At 45.3% G+C, this 12402-nt stretch overlaps 1 protein-coding gene across 1 annotated transcript; it reads left to right on the top strand.

Annotated features, from left to right (window-relative positions):
• Positions 1–8530: 8530 nt before the first annotated feature.
• On the top strand, positions 8531–12112 carry cyp26a1 (cytochrome P450, family 26, subfamily A, polypeptide 1; the record flags this gene model as incomplete). Its single annotated transcript, XM_079235161.1, has 7 exons — positions 8531–8719; positions 9054–9278; positions 9806–10084; positions 10426–10575; positions 10697–10831; positions 11544–11690; positions 11780–12112. The coding sequence occupies 7 exons, from the start codon at positions 8531–8533 to the stop codon at positions 12110–12112; spliced, it is 1458 nt and encodes a 485-aa protein (XP_079091287.1).
• Between the last annotated feature and the right edge of the window lie 290 nt (positions 12113–12402).

Here is a 12402-nt window from a genome sequence, read left to right as displayed (position 1 = left end):
TTTTCACACCATTCTTTGTAAACCCTAGAAATGGTTGAGTAACTGAGCAGATTGTGATTCCTGCAAGTCAGCAGGAGTGACAAGTATTTTAGAGCAGGGATCAAACACTTTAACAAGGCAGTAAACAGCTTTCACATTCACTTCAACAATACAGCGGCAGACAGGGGAGGAGACCCGGGAACACCTTCACATTGTCTGACGACACATGTACCAGGATCAGAGCAACATATCTCAGTCTGTTTTATCTTCTCAAAGCCATTGAGGTGTCTTCCTTCCTTGCATCTATAAAATGACGTTGGGATTTAGAACGAGAGGTCAACACAGATGTGCCAATTTATATCTCAATAAAGGGTTTGATTATTCACAGAGATTAATTCAGAATTCTCCCCATTTAACTTATGCTTGTGCAGGTACCATCTGGCCTCTCCCACTGGGATGAATGTGTACCGAATGTCTTATTTAAATCCACCAACTGTTGGTAAAATGACACATAAGTAATGATGAACGGATCGAGGTCTAGAGGCGAGCTCATTCTATCTTTTAGAATGCTTCATTGAAACTAATTCAAACACATGCTGGAGGCTTGGTTGAACCATTTAGCACTCTAATGTGTTGTTGGAAAGACTTTTTCTCTCTCTCTCTCTCTCTCCCATGCGTTCCTAGTGGGAGACAGAAAATGACGTCAGTGGACAAACAGCGAGTGACCCCTCACTGAACCAGGAGCCTGACACTCCCTCTGACCTCCCGCTGGGAATAGGGATGGTATCGTTTTTTTTTTCTTCTTCCCGATACCGATGCTAAAACGATACTTTTAAAACGATAACGGTGCCTGAACCGATACTTTTATATTGCCAAGGCAATTTATTTTTCTTAAAATTTAACAATATATTCACTTTTTAAAGTATATTATAAATAGAAAACCCTTGACTTCAAACTACAGCTTCAAACTTTTTAACTTCAAACTATAAACAATATATTTTAAAAAACAGACAAAAAGCATCAGGTGGCCTGATAAGGAACGTGTGCAACAGAACTCCACTCAGAAACTGTTGGATTCTACAAACTCTGCTGCTTTACTGGACTATACGTCATCATTAATATCAACTGGGAGAACCAGACGGAGCTGCTCTTGAATTCGGCAAACACCAACTGAACCGAGGAACAAACACGTCTCCTAATAATCTCACTTTGTGTCACGGCTTGGAGCGTTTCTCAGCCGGTTGTTCTTGCCGGTCAGCTGCGGTTTCTCTGCTCTGACATTGACTTCCATCAGCGAAACAGACGTTTCCTCATCGAGGTTTGGTGGAGAAAACGGAGCATTTCTCTCTCGGAGTTCGGCTCTTCTTCTTTACACTCAGTTGTTTTGTTGCATTTGCTGCAATACAGCCAAACTTTTGACCGTTTACCTTTCGGACTTTTCTCTGTTAAAAGGTTGATGGGTAGCTAGCTACTGTAGCTATACAACCTGCTGCCAGGACGGACTCATCAGAGTAGTGTAAAAAAAGTATTTCAATCGGCTCAGGCACCGAAAGGAAGCACTGAAATCTGCGTTGCTTTTCGGTCCGGTAGGTACCGGTCGTATAGGCACCATAGTGCCATAGTGGCACCGGTTTTCGGTTCCCAACCCTAGCTAGGAATACACCTCGGGTTTGTGCCTCAAACTACGGATCCCAGAAGTCAGGAAGTGCAGTTACATGAAGTGTGTCGTAAGCCGGTGTAAACGCAGACCTGCTCAGCTGGCACCTGGCCACGTAATTCTTCATCAACAAAGAACAATGACAGCAATATCAGGGGGGACCGTGTCACACATTGATTGCCGACTTGGCAACATCGACTCGGGGACCCTGCAGTGCTGCCATCGTGACACTGGGCCACCTGAGACCAGCAGACGGATGGCACTGGAAGGCACCGTGGCAGCTGGTGTGATCTCTGAGTCCTCTGGAGGGCCTAAGAGGGCGGAGGCCATGCAAACGTCACCAGTGGGGTAGGCTGGCAGGACGAGGAAGGAAAGTGGCGGGCCTTGGCCTCTCCTGTGTGTGTGAAGGAGAAGGTTTTATATGCAGCACTGGAATGCTCAGAGCCTCCGCCCAGGTACAGACCTTTGAACCCGCCCAATTCCACTGAGTTCGAGTCGGCTGATTTGTCTGGAAATGTTACAGGAAGTAGCGGTTTCTCAATGAAGACTCTTGGAGCCAATGAGCGCCGTGGCCGAGACCAACACTAATAAGATTAGGCTGTATGCCGGACCAGAGGAGTAACAACAATGGAGGCCGCAACGGACGACATTGGCGCCGAACAGCAATCTGCTTTGATACACAGCTGATGCACAGCTTCTTCTTACGTGGGGTTTTTGTTGGCACATCACATTTGTGTCTGTAGCCGTAATGTAAAGCAACAGTACTGCCACCTCTTTAGAAACACCCCCCCCCCCCCCCCCCCCCCCTCACCACAACTGTCACTGCTGTAACTAGTGCTTGGTACACATGTTTTAATAAAGGAGGTCAAAAGTCAAAGTCTGTTTCTCTCTCCCCCCCCTTTCTCTCCCTCTCTCGCCGTCTCTCTTCTCCCTCCCTCTCTCTTTCTTCTCTCTCTCTCTGTTGTTTTCTCTCTCATATCTTCCTCTCTTTATCTCTGTTTTCTCCCTCCCTCTCCCTCTCTGTTTGATGAACAGTGAACTTGGTTGAGTGTGAGAGTTCACTGGGATGTCAGGGTTACAAGCAGGTCAGCCAGTGTGTGAGCTGGGGGAGGAGATACAAACATGTGCGCCTCTGCACTTGTGCTGTGTGTGTGTGTGTGTGTGTGTGTGTGTGTGTGTGGTGTGTGTGTGTGTGTGTGTGTGTGGTGTGTGTGTGTGTGTGTGTGTGTTATGATAACAGTAAGCACAATAACAGATGTCATGGTGGATTCATCAGCTGTAGTTCTAGAACAGACACGCTGCTAAGCTTTCATCTGCTACTCGTGTACTTTATAGTTACTGACAGGTGAGCTTTTGTTTTTATACATTCTATCGGTACTGTTACTCCACTTCATACTATGTATTAAGTATTATCAGCTGTACTACTGTCTATAGAGATTAATATTAAACTACAACGTACATTGCTGTAAACTATAGGGTTTCCCAATAGTATTTGAAGTACTCCACCAGGATGCTGCTACTTTTAAACGTTCTGATATTTCTTCTTGAGTAAAGGTTTAACACTTTTTCAACCACTGGTGTACTTCCTCTTAACCTCGTGTACTGAATGGAGCCCCACATCTGACAGAAGGCAATAAAAGAGCATCAGACAAGACTACAAATAACACTGAATACATCAGTTACACAACTAAAATTGAGAATATAAGGAAATATAACACTTTAGACTTTTCATACACCCTATTTACAGAAATACGTAGAGGGCATGGTGCAAAAGACGAAAAACAAATCTGTCATGGTAGCCCTCCGTAGAAGTTTGTACTGGTGATGGTGCCATGGGACAAGAAATCTAATGGGGTCATTAACATCAAATGGGATTTTCCTCTGGGGAGCGTGAACATGATCAGTAAACTAATTACAAACTGTCTGTTAGATTATTTATAAAATGTGTGTGAAGGTGGAGATGTGTCCTGCTGTTAGGAGTTAGAGGAAAGTTCATAGAATGAAAAGGTTCATCATCTGGGGAGCATGAAAATGATATTTTGAGACTATAGGTGTGGCTTTTGACCTGACACGGACGCAGGACACGTACATTAGAGCAGGGGTGTCAAACTCATTTTTGTTAAGGGGCCACATACTGCCCATTTTTATCTCAAGTGGGCCAGACCAGTAAAGTCATAGCATAATAATGCATACATAACGACAATATTTCATTATGTTTAAAACATTGGTGAAGGCTTTTGGATGATAAACCCTATTTTAAGGTCTTTCTACAATAAACTAGAAACATAAAGACCAAAGATTCAGACATCAGCCCACTGTTTATCTGCCTGGGCTCTCCTCTGCAGATTCCCTCGCTTTGTGACGCGTTTGTGACGCCACTTTCATGACGTGAGCCATTTTTAACGACTTGCAACGCAATGCCTTGCGGTGAAAAATACAGTGAAATGTCCAAAAATGTTTTCCTTCATTTGCAGATTGTACTTTCTCTGTGAATTTTGTCACAACACCTGTTTTTCTCCCGATTATTGATGGTGCACCTTCTGTAGCCCACTGACAGCACGGGTCCAGTCCACTCCGACCCGGTCCAGCACTTCAACGAGAGCGCTAACAATGTAATTCGCTGTAGTGGTGTCTGTCAAAGGTACCAACTCAAGGAACTCCTCTGTGACCGCCACAATCTCATCCACACTACGATTGCAACTGAAAATGCTACAAATGACTTTACTTTAAGCTTCTTTTGGCTATCCAAATCTGCTGAAAGATCGGAAATCCTATCCGTCACGATATTCCTCGTTAGGCTAATGTTGGCAAAAGCCTGTTACTTTAAAAAATGTATTATTTTATTTTATTTTAACAGTTATCCGGTGAGCTTATGGAGCAGCATGCTTGAGGTGTAGACTCAGGAATCATTCTCCACACTTGAACCTCCGTTCGCCCGCCCACTCGATCCCCCTCCCTACCCCCCACCCTCATGCTTTATCACACCTGAACAGCAGAATCCTGTTTCACACTTTGACATTGTGATGAGAAAAACTCGCCATCTCCGGCATCACCAGCTGGAAACCCATTCACCCTGAAAATGTATCAGCCACTGTCGCTCGAACGCAGAGGGTAAACAGGGATCTGCACCTTCATGTTGGGGCCAATGTCGCGTTCAATTGCTGTGGAGCAAAGTTCCTTCATGAAACTCAGGAAGTCAGAGAACCATAAAAATAAAGTGTTACTGTTTTATTTGTCAAATAAAGGTCTACATGACTGCTACCCAGAGTGGATCACTCAGCTACATGGGAAAAGCTAGGAACTGCCCTGGGGTCCCAGAGCTCCCATGCGCTAATTTATTGGAATTACTTGATTGCTTCCACTAAAGGACCACACGCTCTGACCCGATGGATGCAGGACCGGGGAATGGTTCTCAAACTGTGGGGTGCGCCCCTCTAGTGGGGGGGGGGAATGCAGAATGTCTTTATTTCAAGACCTTTGAGAACTTCACATATTACAAACGTAAAAAGTACACGGACATAAAACTAAGTAATTAATACATGGCGAAATGCCTGTACTTCGTGTAAATGTTTACGTTAGGCCGTTAACAGGTTACACTTGCGCGACAGGCCAAGATTCTATGTGTTTTGCCAATCTCACGGAGATCTCTGCTGCTGCCTCTTGAAACAGAATACAGATCTAAGCTCAACCTTAAGCATGAATTGAGAGTGGTGTTATTATCTTGAAAAGATATTCAATGCAAAACAGGTTAATTTATTTGCATTGTTCAAACAAAGTGATTCCACATTTTATTAGTTTTTGTCTGATGGAGCAATCTGGTTTAGTTGAAAGTGATCGAGATTTTCTTTATTCTATTATTTGAAAAAGCACAGATCACAACAAATTATTTCAATAAAAATTCAGCATTACATTCTGTTACAATTTTGTTGGGGCGGTGGGGCATGAACAGTTTTCTTCCTCCAAAGTGGGGCGTGACAGAACAAGTTTGAGAACCACTTGTAATGCCTGGGGTGCCGGGGTGGGTAATCGGGAGAATCGGGAGAGTTCCCGGTGGGCCGCTTCACTTCTGAGCCGGTCGAGAATTGTATTTGTTGACATTTGTCACGTTAGTCCAACTTCTCTTAAAGTGGGCTACACACATTCCACATTCTGACACCGCAGCCTCTGCATGGGTTGTACCATGCGAGGAAGTTCACACCTCCCAAATAGAGTTGGTTCGGTCCGTAGCCCGTCTTTTCCAAAAAGTTTTCTCAGATAGGCTACCGATAACTGGGCCGGCACGACCGCAACGATACGCGTCAGGGAGGATGGACGGGAGGAAGAGGGCAGGAGGGGCTGAAAAAGCCAGGTTGAAAAAAAGAAAGGCATTGGAGGAGGATGCTGCCAAATGTGCCAAGCTTACCCATTTATTTTCAAGAGGACAAACACAAGTGGTAAAGAGAGACAAAGGCCTAATGATTAGCAACGTAACTATTCGGCTAACGTTGTAGCCTTGATTAATATCGTTATAGCGTTGTCAACCTATTCCCAAGCAAAATATTACATTGAATTAAAATATTAGCCTTTTTATATCACCCAAAATATGGCGATCCATAGACTTTGCAAATATTATGCAAATATTGATATATAATATTGATATTGAAGTATGCAGTAATATGACTCTTAATGTTTCTTTGTAGCTTCGGAGCAGCAGATGAGACTGAAAATGATGAGCCCGACATTTGCAATGAGGAGGCCATGACTACAGGGACAGGTAGAGAGGATAACAGGGGAAACAATATGAATTAAAGTTATATATTGTAAGAAAGAGCAGTATATGACAGTACTTGATGAACCAATATGCATTATTTGCTCAGAAGTGGGTGTAGTAAAGGAGTAAATCACCACTATATAATACTCATGCAGAAAAATGATAATGACCATGACAATGACAGCCCCCATGAGGTCTCACTCCAACAAATCTGGCCTACTGCCTAATTCATGTTAATGTGCACAGAGAAGGAAATCCTCATGTCTATAAGCATGTCTATAAGCAACGTTATAAGCACAGTTATAGATACAGTGGCTGAACCCAGTGCACTTCTTAGGCGGTTACGATGAGTAGATGCTGTTGGTGCTATTCACAATGTAAGTGTATACTGTACTGCGAGTTGAACTGTAAACATTAGTTCAATATGCCTCTTTGTTGAAGAGTGGGATACGTTTCAAATGTTTTATTTATTTATTTCTGCTTTTGTTAATTTATCAACCTATCCTTGTGGAATAGTTGAATCTTTTTTGTTAACTTCTCATCTTAAGTGGATTATTATTGTTGTATTTAACCTTTACATTATTTGTTGCACCATGGTATTAATAAAAAAAAACTACAGGATAGTAAGAGCTGAACTGTTGCTTCATTTATCCAATTTCCACTACTATGGAAAAAGTGGGCTGGTCTTGAGCCTGAAATTCCCGGGCTGAAAAGTGGCCCCACTCCGGCCCTGCCCCCAGAGAACATGACCCCAGTGTCTGCAGCCCTGCTTGTACTAAGCAGAGTCAAGGGAAACGTCTTGGAATTTTACATCCGAGCCATAATACGGGAGATCAGATCATATGTCCAGGCTTTTGTGTGGGACTGTAATGGTGATAGTTACAGTCCCTTCCTGGCGGGGTGAACCTCAGGGCGGGAAAAAAACGAAACTGCAAAGACCAGACACATCCATGTAATGTAGCGTTGTAAAAAAAACATGTCATTCTGCCAGACTTATCGGCCCTCACACACACACACACACACACACACACACACACACACACACACACACACACACACACACACACACACACACACACACACAAAACGCATGTCCTGTTGTTATGGCAGGTCGTAAAACAAACAAACAAGAGGCCAAATGCAGAGTGAGGATGTGGTGGCTTCTCTCTCTCTCTGTTCACTTTTCATGCGGCGTAGCCCGGGGATAACCTTGCCTTGCGCGTGCGTGCGCCCGCGTGCCGCCGTCCGTCTCTACTGACCCAAATTTGAACCCACTGAGAGATATCATTTTTATAACAACACACACCAGAGTAGGGAGAGGGTTCAACCCGAAAGCGGACTGATAGCAGAAGAGTGACGCGGCGGGCGCGTCTCCTCTCAGTGAGATACCCTCTCGCTTTATAGATACACCGTGAAGGCAACCGGGCGGTCTGAATAAAGACTGCCAAGCGGGGAAGTCCGCGTGCACCCTCATCAAGTCATTCAAAGTGAAAGTGTGTGTGTATGTGCGCGCGTAAAGTGAACCAAACTAAATAAAACAAAGTTGGCGTTGAATGGCGGCAGTGAGACTCACGGGGAGAAGGATTAAGACATTCTTCTTTCCCCAAAAACGAAAAAAGAAGAAGTGCTGCTTAAGAGCCGCTCTGCTGCTGAATGCAGGCCGCCCTGCAGGCATCATTACTGATCCCACAAGCGGGGCTTAAGCCAAGGTAATGAGTGTGCAAACTAGCCGCCGCGTTGCCAACAAAGGCGTCTCGGGACGCGCTCCCATTGTCTCGGAAGGGAATCGTCACCTTTTTTCTTTTTCCCTCCCTCAGTTGAAATCCGCCGCGGATTGTCCGCGTGCAACAGGAGGTAGGGATTAAGGATGCGGCCCCCGTGGAACAAATGGCGAGGGCGAGCCGAGCCAGTGGCGGGCCGGAGGCGGGGCCGAGCGACAAGCCCACAATTAAAGATGAACTTTGAGTGAACTAATTTATCTGAGGGAGGAGAAGGTAACGGCAGCCTATAAAAGCGCCGGGCGAGCAGCCCGGAGTCACCGTGGCCGACGGAAGCCTTTCAGCAGAACCGCACCGCGAACTCTCCAGTCCCCCAAAAACAACAACCAAAAGAGAAAAAGGCGCCGCCGAAAGCCGAGCTGCGACATGGCCCTGAACACGCTGCTGGCCACCTTCCTGTGCACCCTCGTGCTGCCCGTGCTGCTGTTCCTGGTGGCGCTGAAGCTGTGGGAGGTTTACATGGTCCGAGGCCGGGACCCGAGCTGCCCGAAACCGCTGCCCCCCGGCTCCATGGGCTTACCCTTCATTGGAGAGACGCTGCAGCTCATCCTCCAGGTAAACGCGGGGACACGGTGCCTGTCGATCCCACACGTGGGTGAGGATGCTCCGGGACACTGAGGAAATGTGACCAACTTGTGTTTAACTTTTTTTCATTTTTTATTTATTTTGATCTGTTCTGATTCATATTGGTAAACAAACAGCATTGATGGCACCAATCGCGTTAAATGTCGTCTTTAAATTGAGTGAATGTGATATTTACGTACACCATATGTTATGATTTATTTGGTGATTTTTTAAACATTTATTTCATTTTTTTTAAACTATATAATTGATGTATGTGCATGTGGGTCAGTGTTCTGTTTGCTCATGTGTTGCTCCACCTCTGCAGAGGAGGAAGTTCCTGCGCATGAAGCGGCAGAAGTACGGTTACATCTACCGAACGCACCTCTTCGGCAACCCCACGGTGCGCGTCACCGGAGCGGATAACGTCCGGCAGATCCTGCTCGGGGAGCACCGGCTCGTGGCCGTGCAGTGGCCCGCGTCCGTGCGCACCATCTTGGGCTCCGACACGCTGTCCAACGTTCACGGAGCCCAACACAAGACCAAGAAGAAGGTGAGTTCAGCTTTCATCGGAACCCCTCGTCAGTATCCCGGTGGATCGAACCAGCGGTATTATTGGCTCCTTGCATTTATGTTTGATGGCATATTCATCAGTATATTGAGGAGAACATCTACTGAATGATTGTCTTCCTCTTGCGCAATTAATATCAAGGAGCACAGCGACTAACATGTTTTAATATAATCTTATTAATACTGTGTCTGATGATTCATTACTGAACAAATCTAGTGCAATTTTCTCAAAATTATTTTCTATAAAGTAATTAACTATATAATAATAAACTACACTGAAATCAAAAAAAATCTCACCTGATTTAAACAAAAACAAAAAGAATACTTTAAATAGGTAGATTTGCACTTGAAATGGTTTGAACGTTTCACTGCTCCAAGAGAAATCAACTTGCAGGAGTTGTTAGCAGTGCACTGAAGCAACATAATACGTTCTACCGTCGCCATATCAGTGGGATTTGTGGAAGCAGAAGCCCCTCCTATTATTTGACTAACGCTCCTGCCCATCTCCAGGCCATCATGCGGGCCTTCTCCACCGAGGCCCTGGAGCTCTACATCCCCGTCATCCGGGAGGAGGTGCGGGCCGCGGTGAAGGAGTGGGTGGCCAAGGACTGCGTTCTGGTCTACCCGGAGATGAAGCGGCTGATGTTCCGCATCGCCATGAGGATCCTGCTGGGCTTCGAGCCGGAGCAGATCAAGACCGACGAGCAGCAGCTGGTGGAGGCGTTCGAGGAAATGATCAAGAATCTGTTCTCTCTGCCCATCGACGTGCCCTTCAGCGGACTGTACAGGGTAAGAGGCACTCCACATACAGCGACCCCTCTTTTTTTTAGTCTTTTAAATTGTGGATCACATTTCTGAATGAACTATGAGAATAGATGTTCAACTATTAGTTATGGTTATGGGTAGTTTAATGTAGTAATTAATTTAATTTAAAGAACCACACCAGGGATTTTACAAATCATAGCCAACCATGTTTATTAGCATGCTGACACGTGATATTCCCTGTGTATAATTAATTTGAGCAAGTAAATCAGTATCCAGCAAGCGTCGGGCTAAATTCATCCTTCCCTCCCTTATTTCCACCTCTCCTTCATCCATCCCTTGCCTCCTCCTGCCTTCCCTTCCTCTAGGGCCTGAAGGCGAGGAACTTCATCCACTCCAAGATAGAGGAGAACATCAAGAAGAAGCTGCAGGAGTCGGACAAGGAGTCCAAACACAGAGACGCTCTGCAGCAGCTCATCGACAGCAGCAGGAAGAACGGGGAACCGTTCAGCATGCAGGTAGTTTACGTTGTCATACTACACCTGTGGAAAAAACTAACGGAAGCATCCTCCACCCTTCTTTAAACCATTGTTCTACTTGGGGCCTGAACTAATTCTATGTCTAAATGTCTGCTCCCAGGCCATTAAGGAGTCCGCTACAGAGCTGTTGTTTGGGGGCCATGAGACCACAGCCAGCACAGCAACCTCCCTGGTCATGTTCCTGGGCCTGAACCCTGAAGTTGTGGATAGACTGAGGCAGGAACTGATAGAAAAGGTAATTACACTGTGCTAATTGTTCCAATGTCTTTTTCAATAGTGGCTGCTGCAATGAACAGTCAATATAACAGACTATCCGATGTAACTTTTCATCTCATTCATTGATAATATCATGGAAAGCAACATTGATTAAAGGTGCCTAATGCGAAATTCAGAGCATATCCATTGTTCCTTACGGCTCTCAACATGGCGGTGGCTCTTAGCGATGCTCTGAATATCAAGTAGAGGACGCTTAGGCGTGAGCAGGAAACAACATTCTTGACCTTGTAAATAGAAATTGACCTATAAAAGGTCACCTACCTCCTACCTTTTTCCATGAGCTTTCAACCCCATCTCATGATCTTCATCAGCAAATGAAGTTTGCTTCGTTGTCGAACTGAACAAACTGTAGCTGCTGGTGAAAACCATGAGACGTTGTGTAAACCTCCGGGGGAGAAAGCTAGTGAGTGGCTTATGATCGTGCTTGAGCATCTTGATGTAAATTCTCCTGCCCATACAGCTCTACTGTAATATAATTCCTTTATGAGAATGAAACCGTAGGGCGAGGATACCCTATGCTTGCCATAGAGATGGTAATCCACAGTGAAGCTTTCTCACTCATTAGTGCGAGGCATGTTAAACCTTGATCAGGAGCCAGGTCTGAAGATTCTTTGAGTTGAACTGGTTCTCTGCTTCTCCTCACATGCAATATGTCTCTTTCTGTCTTTTAGGAGGAGCAGGGGATGGAACTCCACAATCTGAACATTGAGGCCTTGGAGCAGTTGAAATACACGGGCTGCGTCATTAAAGAGACTCTGAGGATCAACCCTCCTGTTCCTGGAGGCTTCAGAGTGGCCCTCAAGACCTTTGAACTCAATGTAAGTTACCAAAGTGAACGTGAATGGCAGATTGAGACCCAACTGAAAAGCTGAACCTGCTTACTCATCATTTCCCTTCACCAATTCAGGGTTACCAAATTCCCAAAGGCTGGAACGTCATTTACAGCATCTGTGACACCCATGATGTGGCAGAGATCTTCCCCAACAAGGAAGACTTCCAGCCGGAGCGCTTCATGACCAAGCCCTTGGGCGACTCCTCCAGGTTCCAGTACATCCCGTTCGGAGGGGGCTCCAGGATGTGTGTGGGGAAAGAGTTTGCAAAGGTCCTGCTGAAGATCTTCCTGGTGGAGGTGGTCACAAATTGTCACTGGACTCTTTTAAATGGGCCCCCCACCATGAAAACAGGACCCACTGTCTATCCTGTGGACAATCTGCCAACCAAGTTCACCAGCTATGTATAGAAATGAAACAGCTGACGAGGGGTATGTTTCCCAAAAGCAGCGTAGAATCAAATTGTGGGGTTTCCCTACGGTCTCAAATCATCTGTGTTTTGCCTCCAAATCCACGCAGGAACTCCAGTAAAATGAGGTCAATGGGGAGTTTTGGGAAATTTGAAACAGATCAAAAGCTGCATTTACACAAGTACAGAAAGTATGTTCCTAATTCAGATTTTCTGGACTTGGTCAATGTGGATTTTTCAACCTGGCATAAATTGTACATATTGTAGATGCCTTAAGAACGTATTTTACAG

Source organism: Taurulus bubalis (genome assembly GCF_910589615.1).
Source record: "Taurulus bubalis genome assembly, chromosome: 2".
Classification (NCBI taxonomy): Eukaryota; Metazoa; Chordata; class Actinopteri; order Perciformes; family Cottidae; genus Taurulus; species Taurulus bubalis.
The sequence above is the reverse complement of the archived record's forward strand: the minus strand, read 5'-3'. Positions and strand labels throughout refer to the sequence as shown.